Genomic DNA, 12,582 nt, shown 5'->3' with positions numbered 1-12,582 from the left:
TTTTTCCTTTTGATCGCTAGTATAACAATGTCGTCGCTTACGAATTCTCTCTCTCTCCCTTTCCTAATTGATTCAGATGTAATTTGGGTGATCTGATAATGAACGTATCTAATATTTCCTATCGTCATTTTATGTTGTTTGTGTAAACTGTAGCGCGAGCGATTAATCATTATTTTCAACAATGTAGCTTTTTGCTATGTGTTGACTATGCTAAATTTCCCGCTTTCAAACTTTAACGAGCCACAAGAATAATTTTCGACGTTTTTCGAATTCTCTCATAGCATAACCTTTTGCAGTGGACTTTTATAAATGATATTTTACTCCTAGACTTAATGGGATGCAGCGAAGGACGTTTCTGCAATATTCGAAAAGAACAACTCAAGCTCTACCGGTGAGCAATTCTGTCACGCCAAGTAGAAAAATATTCGCAACGTTACTAAATATATATCTATATAAGTATATATATATATATTCAAATGAATTTTATTAACGAAAGTGTGTATGAAGATTTAGATTCAGAGAATGAAACTATTTATTCATACAGCATGTTTTCTGCATAATTTTGAGCTTCTACAAAGGTGATTTTAAGGTTAATTGTTTTTTATTTCTTTAACCAAAAGTGTATGGATGATAAGAAAAACTTTTTCCAACACTTAATCGGATGGAAAAACATGATTTTATCACAGAATTTCACTGAAGTACTTTAAATACTGATAAAATATGATTTTTAAAGTTATTAAACTCATTATAAAATGACTTGAAAGTATAACAATTAATAAGCAATTGAATATTTCATTTCATTTACCTGGTTGAACATCGTTAACGTCAATATTTGTTAGAGAAGAAGGCGTTGATAAATTTGATTCATTAATACTTTCATGACCAGTAGCATTGGATGAAGATATTCGTCTTGGACTATTTGTTCGAGTATTTAGCGCAGATGATACCGTTTTATGGCAGCCAATTGCATTTGTTACATGAAGTGGTGATGTATTCGGTGTTGATGTAACGTAATTCGTTACATTAATATATGTTCCACTGGAAGATCTTTTAGCATGATGCCTTATGCTATAAGAAAAAAGATTTAACATAAAAAAAAAAAATATATATATATATATATTGTAGTAGATTTTATTAATTTGTAGAGAAATTATTATTAGGAACTTGGACTTTTTATAATCGTCGGATTGATTGATTTCAGCTGATAAATTGTGATAGAATAAACGGAAAACGTTTTCTATTGAAAGTAGAGACATTATGACTTTAAAATACTGACTTTCATTTATGCTTAGCGAGTATATTTTGTGTATATTATTGAAATTGCACTACGATACGTAAACAGGAGTAACATTTAAGCTGATAATAAAAATACTAAATAGAAAATTAGTGTTTATCTTATGAATGCTAATATACCCATGTTCAGTACAATCTAAAAATTATTTTATCTTAAATATAATGGGTTGCATTGTGCATGAATGTTCTTAATGAAGATTAAATCCGAAAACAAAACACAGGATCGTACCATTTAAATCCTTAAGTTATCACGCTAGAAAATTGAGAAACAACAATTATCGCATGTACCAAATTAAATTATTTAATTTCCTACATGGATAGCTTGTTACCTCTGGTACCGTAACATTAACTGTTTCGAAAATTAAGTCTATTCTTGTTTGCTTCAGTCTCACATGAAAAGTGACTGATTAACAAAAATAATTGAATTAGTATAATATTTCTATCCCTGCTAAAAATTCTTATGTCAATTCATTTTTTTAATTATAGCTTTATTAACTTTTATTGTATAAGTTATTTAGCTTATTATTACAAGGGAAATAAATAAATAGATAATATAGTGTAACGAGCCGGCTCGTTACAGGGAAAAATCCGCTGAATATAGGGCCAGCGCGTGCCATGCGCGGGCCAGCTGCGCAGAAAAACCGTGCGCGAGCGGAGAGTAGAGAGAGAGGACGGTGAGGGGTGGGGGTAGTGAGGAGAGACACTCACGTGTGAACCGGCTTACCGAGCGGAAGGATACAAAGGAAAATCACTGCTCATTAGACGATAAAGGAAAAAAGTGGAATCGAAGAGCAATACCGAAGCAAGTACGCCAAGAGTGAGTGTCGTCGCCCAGGTGATACCGGATTTGAAGAGTGTCGAGAGGACCAAGAGGAGGAAACGCCTCCCGGGCAACGAGAACCATCACGTGAGCTCGGAAACTGAAGAATCGGCAGCTAAATTTTCCGTGGAATTACAGCGAAGAGAAGTGAGTAACTTCTCCGATACGTAATTAACTGCGAAAAGATCACGTTAAATTAGGAGCGCGAGAGTAAATTCGTATATCTCTCACTCTCTCTCTCACGGCGAGACATCGCGCATTATAAATGCGCGACTTAGCAGTGTGTCATTCGGAAAAGCTCTCGGCCTTTTTCTTCATGAAACGTGTATCAAATGTCAAGTGAATAAAGGGTGTATGTAATTGATCGGCCGCTTTGCTTATTGACGTGGGCAGAAGCGCACGTACCTCCTCTGCCCAGATACCCGAACCCACCGACTTCCCCGCGTGAGCAGTACGCCGAGCCCGCATTCGACGAAGCAGCCGGTACAACAGCCGGGAGGTAAGTCCTCCTTCGACGAAGCGGCGGTTAGCTTCGCAACGTGGAAGCGACGGTGACTGATTTTTGTTAACGGATATCGATTTATTCTCTCGGATAAATCACAACCGTTACAGCGGCGCCCAACTTAAAGTGACTGGGCACAGGAGTACAAGGCCTCCTACGAGAGCGTCAAGGGCACGCGTGTCTTCTAGCTGTGTTTTGATTCTGAGAGAGAGAGCCGCGGCGACCGATACGTGTACACGTGAGTGCGAGTGGTAAACACCGCGAGGTAGGCGAAGCGTTGTTCGTTGCGCCTACTCTGGCCTAGGCATTTTGAATTTTGTAAAACTCTTGTAAGGCCGAGAGTAATACTAACAACGTGATAGCCAAGGCCAGAGACGAACAGCAGTCGGTGAGACAAAAGCCGCGCGCGACAGGCGAAACGTAAATACTGCCGCGCGCACAAATAGTCAACAAGTGCCCATTTACAGATTTGACTTTAAGAAGTACAGGGCTACTTACGTTTTTTTTTCAGGCTACATTAAGAAAACAAATTAAAAAGTAATATCTTTTTTTTCTATAAATTTTGTTTTGATTGCATATAGCAAATCTCTATATTTTGTTTTCTTTCTTTCGTCTCCAAAACGCCTGAATTAAACCGACTGCTAAGAAGCGACGAACAATAGCGAAGAGGGCGCGCCCAACAAAAATTAACACAGCTTTGCTAACAAACAGTTAGCAAAGCTGATAGGTAGGATTACTGTTTTTGCGTAGTAAGGGCGCGCCAAAACAACCTCGCGGGATAGAGCCAACAATTTCGTACGTCTAGATAAAATCAAAATAAAACCGGTGGCAATAAGACCGTTTGTTTTTTTTTAAGTAGATTTTTCAAAAAAATACAAACACTCGTACTCACGCTCTTGGGGACTAGCCACTGTTTAAACAAAACGAGCGTGCGTAAACAATGGCTAAGTCAACAAATCAAACGCTGTTATTCGACTTGGACACCACGGAGGACGAAATACAAACATGGGTAAGCGAGTTCGATGACAAACGTCTAAAAGAGACGCTATCCGAACTAGAGCTGCGAAGCGACGGCGACAGAGCCGCGCAAGCTAACAGATTGCAGAAGTGGCTACTCGGCAATTACTCCGAGGCAGATTTCGACCAGACAAGGGCAGTTGACAAGACAACAGACCCAATTAGAAGAACAGATCTGCGCCAGTCATTTATATCCGAAGAATGCAAAACTCTTGAAGATGCAGCGGACCTGGACAGCCATCCGCTATACAGACTGCTGACGGACGATGAAATCAAGACAAAAATGAACTTGACAGTCGGCAAGACCCTATCAAAGGAAGCAGAGAAGAACTCTAAGGATGATGGTAAAACGATCCATCAAGACTCTATGGAAGACATAGAGGAGGAGATGCCCACGTTAAAGGATGCAAAGGGCAACCCAATAACAGTGCCACCAGAGATAGCCAAGGTAATGACGGAATGGATAAAACGCCTCACGAAGATCGAAAGGGCAATGACGAGAGAAAGAGAGTACGTCCTGTCAATTGCGCAAATGGCACAAACAATTTGCGCAACACAGGCAACAGAAACCTCTCGTCTATCCAAAGCACTAGACCGCATAGGAGTACTAGAAAATGAGATGTACGAATTACAAGAGAGCAACACGTGCACAACAGAAACCAAAGAAGAAAAACAGCCAAGCAAATCAGTGAATTTTCAAGACACACTGACGTTCCACTACGACACGGTGGTACCAGGCAGCACGCCAAAAAGGCCACAGCCGCCCGTAGGGGCCCGGTGGTCTGCAGACGACCCCCCCGCACAGCCCTTAGGAGAGGGCAGACAGCAGAATTTCACAGCGAATTCTTCTGTAGGCGCCTACTCAAGACCAACAAGTTATTCAACGCAGAATTACCCATCAGGGCTGTCGACCACCAGAGATATCGGCAAGATCGTCAGAGACTGGCGCGTGAAGTTCTCCGGCGGAGAAGAGCAAAGCGTCGACTTATTCTTGGAGAAGCTAGAGGCACAAAGAATAGCGGCTGAGCTATCCGAGGAAGAGATGTTGTTGGGGCTACCAGACGTGTTAACTGGAGTAGCCCATACATGGTACATCAACAACTACAAGGATTGGATCGGTTACCAGGAGTTCGTACAGGATGCGAGAGAATGGTTCGGCACGAGCATCCAGCAATAACAGAGGCTGAAGAGGGAGGCTCAAGTCAGATACCAAGGCGAACAGGAGTCGGTGAAGGTTTACCTGACCAAGCTACAGGCCATGGTAAACAAGATACAGCCTCCGATGCCTAGTATAGAAGTGCTGGAGCTGATGTACTCGAACCTGCTTCCTGAAATAAAGACGAACGTCAAGCGAAGAGACGCGACGTCGGTAAGAGAGCTGTGTCGGCTGGCAACAGAGGCACAAAATGACATTGCCCAAGCACGACAAAGGAGAATATTGCTAGAGCCGAAGGCGGCGCTATTCCCAGAGTGGGCATATCAACCCGCACAAGCTGGGACGGCGGCAAGTGTCCGCAAGCCTAGGGTATCGGCGATAGCAGCCGACGATGATGAAGTCGAGGAAGATGACGCAGAGATCGAAATCGCGGCGCTGAACTGGGCTTCAGCGTCCGATACTGCCCCGACTGCAAAGGAGCAACGTCATCGGGAAACGACAAAGGAAGCAACTAGACGGGGTCATAGTTGCTTCGAGTAGTAAAGATATCCCTTACTCTAGGCGGCAGCGCGACGAGATTCCGCGCGAGTCGCCCCCGATATCGACTAGCTCCGCCACAAATGAAAGGGAGCCTACAGAGAAAGTATCAAGAGTGAGAGGCAATGGTGATAATGAGATCCAGCCATTACGAATAGAGGAACATGCGACCGAGAGTCAAGATACCAACCCGTCAAGCGGGATCGAAGGAGCTACTTCCTCCCCCAGGACCCGACGTGCGATGCAGGAAGATCCTCAGGACACGGCGAGGAAGTGCAGCCGAAGATCGTCGGACGACACAGAGGCGTTGACTAGCGAGGTGTTGGCCAACACTAGTCCAGACGACGACGAAGGGCAGACTTTCGCAGCCATAGGATCGACCGACGGGAAGCACAAAGGCAGTCAGCGAGGAAGAGCTTATGCACCCGAAGATGAGACGAGATGGTACGTGCCCATTGATATTGCAGATTACCGAATCAGAGCTTTGTACGATTCAGGTGCATCTTGTACAACAATGGGCACGTTAGGGATCATGATTGCTGCTCAACTGGGGTTAGAGCTACAGGCGCGCAACGCAGGTACTTGCCGCCTGCCGGATGGCTCAACCGTGGCAGTATTAGGTCATGTTCACATGCCCTGGACCGTAGGTGGAGTAACAAGGGACATCAGAGTGGCTATAATCCCAGATCTGAAGGACGAATGCTACGTCGGTGTCAACTTCATCAAGGCATTTAAGATAATGGTGGATCCAGAGGAGGACGTGCTATTCATGAAGGATGAAGAAGTCAGAGTCCCATTAACATTAGCAAGTTTGGAGGGCCAGATTCGCCCAGCCGCGGTGGGCATCGCGGAAGCAACGGATGCCCAGCGCGAGGAAATTAGAGAAATGGTCTCGAAGATAATGCCGGACCGAAAAGTTCTGGGTTGTATCACCGGCGCAGAGCACGTGATTAACGTCGGGGATACTAAACCGATCAAGCAAAGGTATTACCCAGTATCACCAAAGGTGGAACAAGAAATGCACCGACTGGTGAAGGAAATGTTGATCGCGGGGGTGATCGAGCCGTCCAAGAGTGGATGGTCCAGCCCTGTAGTGATGGTCAAGAAGTCGGACGGTTCGTGGCGATTTTGCGTAGATATGCGTCAAGTGAACGCAGTAACAGAGCCCGATGCCTATCCGATCCCCTTTATGCAAGACATACTGCGGCGATTGAGGAACGCAAGGTTTATCTCGACGTTGGACCTCAACTCAGCCTACCACCAGATCAACTTAAGAGAGGAGAGTCGACCATTGACGGCCTTCACGGTGCCAGGGATGGGCCACTTCCAGTTTGTCAGGATGCCTTTCGGCTTATCCTACGCCGGGGCCACCTTCCAACGAGCCATCGACTCAGTAATAGGTCCGGAGATGGCCACCTTTGCCTTTGCGTACCTCGATGATATCATCGTAGTGTCGGCTACGTTTGAGGAACACAAAGAACACCTCAAACGAGTATTAGAGGCCTTAAGGAGCGCTGGGATTTCCGTGAACTTGGAAAAAAGTGCCTTTTGCAAGGCGGAAGTACGGTATTTGGGCGTGTTAGTGAACCGGGACGGCGTCAGACCTGACCCGGAGAAAACGCGCCCTATATTGGAGTTCCCAGCACCCAGGAATGTCAAGAAGCTGCGTAGTTTCATGGGCATGGCCTCGTGGTACCGGCGCTTCATCGATGATTTCGCAACAGTAGCGGAGCCATTGAATAAGTTGTTGCGCAAGTCAACACCATATGAATGGGGCCCAGATCAGGAAAGAGCCTTCTCCGAATTAAAGAACCTCATGGTGTCCGCCCTGATATTGCAGCCCCCAGATCCGAACGGAGAATTCGTGTTATACACCGACGCCAGTGATACGGGCATCGGCGCCGTCCTGACCCAGATCGTCGACGGGCAAGAGCGGGTGATTGAGTTTGCCAGTCGCACCCTCACCCGAGCCGAACGTAATTTCTCGGTGTCCGAACGGGAATGTCTCGGGGTGGTATGGGCCATTGAGAAATTCCGGCAGTATGTGGAAGGCTATCATTTCAAAGTGATAACTGACCATAGTTGCTTGAAATGGCTGCGGAATATGAAGAATCCCACGAGCCGCCTAGCAAGATGGGCCCTGAAGTTGCAGGGGTATGTTTTCGACGTGGAACATCGGAAAGGGGCCCTGCACCACGTGCCCGACTGTCTGTCGCGAATGAATGAACCAGAGGAGGAGGAAGAAACGATGATCAGCGCGGTGTCATGGTCCGAAGAGGTAAAGGATGAATGGCTGCTGGCTAAGAAGCGAGAAATACTGGATAAGCCGGAAGCGCATCCGACATGGAAGGTCGTGGGCGGTAACGTCTACACTTACCGCCCAGGCGGATCCCTTGGAGAACTGATCGACGACGCTGATGACTGGAAGATAGTGGTACCCAAGGAGCATCGAAGGAAAGTGTTAGAGGAATGTCACGACGCCCCCACAGCCGGCCATCTCGGGCGTGATAAAACGATCGCCAGAGTAAGGAGGTTGTACTACTGGCCTACGCTAATCGATGACACATCGCGTCATGTGCGTAACTGCGTGATATGTCAGCAGTGTAAGGTCGAACAACGCTCACCGTATGGGCTGATGGGGAGGCGACAAGTTAGCAAGCCGTGGCAAATCGTCGCCGGAGATATCACCGGACCTTTTCCCCGCAGTGCGAAGGGCTATGAGTATATCTTAGTCTTCGTCGATCTATTCACAAGGTGGGTCGAGTGTATCCCTATTCGGAAAGCTATTGCCAAGACAATCGTGCGAGAATTTCACGAGAGGATCTTGGCTCGCTTCGGAGCGCCAGAGATATTCCTCTCGGGCAATGGCACCGAGTTCAAGAATAAGTTAGTCGATGAGTATCTGCGCGAACAAGGGATTCAACACGATCTAACGCCCGTGTATTGCCCACGAGCCAACCCGACCGAAAGATATAACAGGACCCTGAAGACGATGATAAGGTCATTCATCGAAGACGACCATAAGAACTGGGACGATAAGATAAGTGAACTGATGTTCGCTCTTAACACCGCGATACACAGCACAACCAAGGTAAGCCCTGCCATGCTCAACTATGGGCGGCAACCTTTACCGCCCGTCACCCTTCGGCGAGAACAGGAGCAGTTGAGCCAGCGGCGGCTCAAGGATCAGGCTCGTCGTGAATGGACTGACCACATGGGCCTGCTGCCCGGGTTGCTAGAGACAGCAGCCGAGAACTCGCAACGAGAGCAGGCCCGACAGGCCAGATCGTATGACACGAAGCGTCGAAAAACCCCGTTCGAAGTAGGAGATTGGATATGGCGAGTCAATCGAGTGCTGTCATCAGCCGCTAAGGAAATCACGGCGAAGCTGGCCCCGCCATATGCGGGACCATACGTCGTCTCCGAGAAGTTAGGAACGAACACCTTCCGCTTAGCAAACCATCAAGAGGAGTTGGAAGGGGCGGTACACGCGGAAGACCTCAAGCCTTTCCACCAAGGCTCCGAAGACGACCAGGAGGAAGAAGAACAACCACCGATGGAAAACGTGGCGAAGAGCGACCCGCCCCAGGCGTGCGAGCGGCCGAGCGACGGCAACGAAGGCGGAGAAAACGATCCGACACGCGCGGACGGGGAGGCCTCACCCCCACGATGCGAGCGAGGGCGACCTCGCAAAATAACGCTGCCAGGAGCAACCGCCAAACCTAGCGCCCGAGGGAGAGGCCGGCCAAAGAAATCGGTAACGACGGTGCGTCGAGAGATAGGTCGCGTTGCGAAGCGAGTCGACCTCGACGCGAATGCTGCGACGCGCGCAAGGGGACGACCCCGAAAATCATAACTATTCTGCGAGCGAGCATGTCATATCATTCCATTCCCCTCCTCACCCTTCATCACCATCATTTCACCATGTTACAGTATGGAACAGATCATCAAGGACACCGTACAGTATTTCGTGGGGATAATCGCCATGTTCGACATCCCCGAAGACGTCAAGGAGCTGCTCGACGTCGCGGCCATTGCCCTGGGGCGACGCCTCGCGGAAGCCGCGGAAGCCCACGGTCAGAAGAACCGGGAGCAGGAGCTCAGCGCGGCCGTTCAAGAGCTGGCAGACATCCTGATGAACCAAAAGATAGGGAGAACCATCAGGGACTGCCTTGGGCACGCAGGGGCGAAATTCCTCGTGGAGGTCCAGCGTGCCCAGAGGGACGGCCGTCTGTTACGCCCGCTCAAAAGCGAGCTCCGTTACGTCCCGGCTACCCTGACCGAGGTAGAAGAGGCGCCGGCAGACTGGTCGGTGAGGGCAACCGCGTCCTTCGGAGGCCCTCCCCCTTCAATGAGGACAACGGGGGACGAATTGTTTGGGCACTTCTTACCCATGGGCTCTGGACGGCCCATCACCAACCGGGACCGCCCCTCGTCCCAGTTCCGGGACATCGGAACTAACACGGGGTTGCCCAGAAGATGGAACGTGGGCGTGCAGGTCGGAGGAGCCGCCGGCGCCCGAACCCGGAATTCGGCCGTCAACACTGACAGGACCAGCGTACCCCAGAGGGTCGAGGTGGCCACCAACACCGTGGAGGCGATGACAATCAACGCCGCCACCATGACTGACCCAGTCGGTTTTGGGTCCCGCGGAAGAGGAGAAGAGACCGCACCAGCCGAACTCACGGAATCCGCTTCATCCAGATCCGCGCGCACCTTAGCGGAAACGCCCTGGCCATCACGACGATACCCGTTGTTTGCCCGCCCCTACAACAGGGATGACTGGCCAACAACGTGCCTGGAGTGGCCGCAAGAATATCCGGCCGAGGCGAAAGAGCGCTCCCTGGCATTCGCGCTGAGCGAAGTCGGCAGAGCATGGAATTTCGTGCGTCTGGTCACCCTCGGTGTACTCGCCCGGTTCGGGGATTTCATCCGAGGCCCCGGAACCGAGAGATTCGCAGAAGAGTGGCTGGAGAAGTGTGCGCGTTGGCAGGCCTACGTGGGAGCCGTCCGCCACGCGCGCGAGTCACGAGTGCCCCCATACCATCCGACGGCCGACTCACACTTCCCTACAACCGAGCCGCCAGAGGCAGAAGAGGGCGCGAGACAGCCTCCACCGCTCGCGCCCAGATACCGGGGAGAAAGACTCTCCCAGTCGTCCTCCGCAACCAACGTCTCGGTCGAGGCAACGTCGTCGGGAGCCCACAGCACAATAAACGTGGCTGTGAACAACAACGGCGGTATTGGCCCCTCTGGGCAGTGCGGTTCCGCACCGCCCCGAGACTTCAAAGTCAAGCGGTCCAGGAGAAACTACGACCCGGCTCGCCAGCCCAACCCCAACGAACGGGACCCACGCGGGGTAAGAGGCGGCGAGTCACGATCGGCGGTCGAGGGATGCGCAGTGTGTGGGTACCCAGGCGTCACGAGATCTAGTCGGTGCCCAAGGATACGGGACCATCGGCAATATAGAGAGTGACGTTAAAATAAAAACGTGAATGAAACCAGCATTTGTCCCTCATTTATCCCTCCACCCATCCACTCCTTACTTTCATCAAGCGATTTTCCCCTTTTCGGTTTGATTCGGCACATGGAAAGTATTTCCGCCTGGAGGGGGAGTTGTAACGAGCCGGCTCGTTACAGGGAAAAATCCGCTGAATATAGGGCCAGCGCGTGCCATGCGCGGGCCAGCTGCGCAGAAAAACCGTGCGCGAGCGGAGAATAGAGAGAAAGGACGGTGAGGGGTGGGGGTAGTGAGGAGAGACACTCACGTGTGAACCAGCTTACCGAGCGGAAGGATACAAAGGAAAATCACTGCTCATTAGACGATAAAGGAAAAAAGTGGAATCGAAGAGCAATACCGAAGCAAGTACGCCAAGAGTGAGTGTCGTCGCCCAGGTGACACCGGATTTGAAGAGTGTCGAGAGGACCAAGAGGAGGAAACGCCTCCCGGGCAACGAGAACCATCACGTGAGCTCGGAAATTGAAGAATCGGCAGCTAAATTTTCCGTGGAATTACAGCGAAGAGAAGTGAGTAACTTCTCCGATACGTAATTAACTGCGAAAAGATCACGTTAAATTAGGCGCGCGAGAGTAAATTCGTATATCTCTCTCTCTCTCACGGCGAGACATCGCGCATTGTAAATGCGCGACTGAGCAGTGTGTCATTCGGAAAAGCTCTCGGCCTTTTTCTTCATGAAACGTGTATCAAATGTCAAGTGAATAAAGGCTGTATGTAATTGATCGGCCGCTTTGCTTATTGACGTGGGCAGAAGCGCACGTACCTCCTCTGCCCAGCCACCCGAACCCACCGACTTCCCCGCGTGAGCAGTACGCCGAGCCCGCATTCGACGAAGCAGCCGGCACAACAGCCGGGAGGTAAGTCCTCCTTCGACGAAGCGGCGGTTAGCTTCGCAACGTGGAAGCGACGGTGACTGATTTTTGTTAACGGATATCGATTTATTCTCTCGGATAAATCACAACCGTTACAATAGTTACAAAATTTGAGAGGGGTACGTAATTATCTGTTAGTTACGTACACTATATACATAATTATTCGCATGTGTGATATCCTTTGAGTAATTTATATTTTGTGCCGATATGCGTAGGAATTTACGTCAGATACTAAATTCACATGTTACAATTTTTTAAGAAGTTAAGCACAGTACTCATGGCTTCAACATTTGGTTGTTCTAAAAAGCATTTAATATCTAAAGGGAGGAATAACTTTAGTTTTGATAATGCTTTGGCTAAACTTTTCGTCTGCTGATCGTACATTGGACATTGCCATATTATATTTTAAATCTTGAATAGGATGCCCGCAGTCGCATTTAGTGTCTAGTACCAAGCGATTCTCACAAACTGTTATGGTTACTACGACACCTGCATATTGTAACAACTAGCTCCTTAGATAGTGTTTGTGTTTGTCTGACAAACCACGGCTTTGTGGTTCTTTCTGTATATTATCTTTCGAAATAATTTTTTCCTTATAATAAATAAAGCCATAAATTCGGTAGTAAATATTCAAGTCTTGTTAATTATACTGCTTGTTTTGTAATAGTTTAATTCAGGGCATACGAAAGCTGTGCCTACTAATGGGCCGAATTCATTTTTACTGCCATCCGTGTAAACTTTAAAGGGTCGATCTTATCAAACTTTTCATTGAACATTATATTAGGGTTATTGCTTTTTTGTAGTTTCATACCGAACTCAATGTTAGTGTTGATGCAAGATTTCATTATAGAATAGTCATAGTTATAT

The 12,582-nt window shown here is 48.4% G+C and overlaps 1 protein-coding gene across 5 annotated transcripts in view; it reads right to left on the bottom strand.

Annotated features, from left to right (window-relative positions):
• The window catches only part of LOC131673846 (serine/threonine-protein kinase BRSK2), a 175,079-nt gene that overhangs the window by 78,573 nt on the left and 83,924 nt on the right, over positions 1-12,582 (bottom strand). For all 5 annotated transcript variants that reach the window (XM_058953953.1, XM_058953316.1, XM_058953822.1 and 2 more), the window contains one exon: positions 806-1,068. In XM_058953953.1, the coding sequence (XP_058809936.1) occupies positions 806-1,068 (263 nt within the window). The remainder of the gene's footprint in view (positions 1-805; positions 1,069-12,582) is intronic.

Source organism: Phymastichus coffea, unplaced genomic scaffold (genome assembly GCF_024137745.1).
Source record: "Phymastichus coffea isolate CEN01 unplaced genomic scaffold, Cenicafe_Pcof_1.1 PCOF00001, whole genome shotgun sequence".
Lineage (NCBI taxonomy): Eukaryota > Metazoa > Arthropoda > Insecta > Hymenoptera > Eulophidae > Phymastichus > Phymastichus coffea.
Note: the sequence above shows the minus strand (reverse complement) of the source record. Positions and strands in the feature narration are given on the sequence as shown.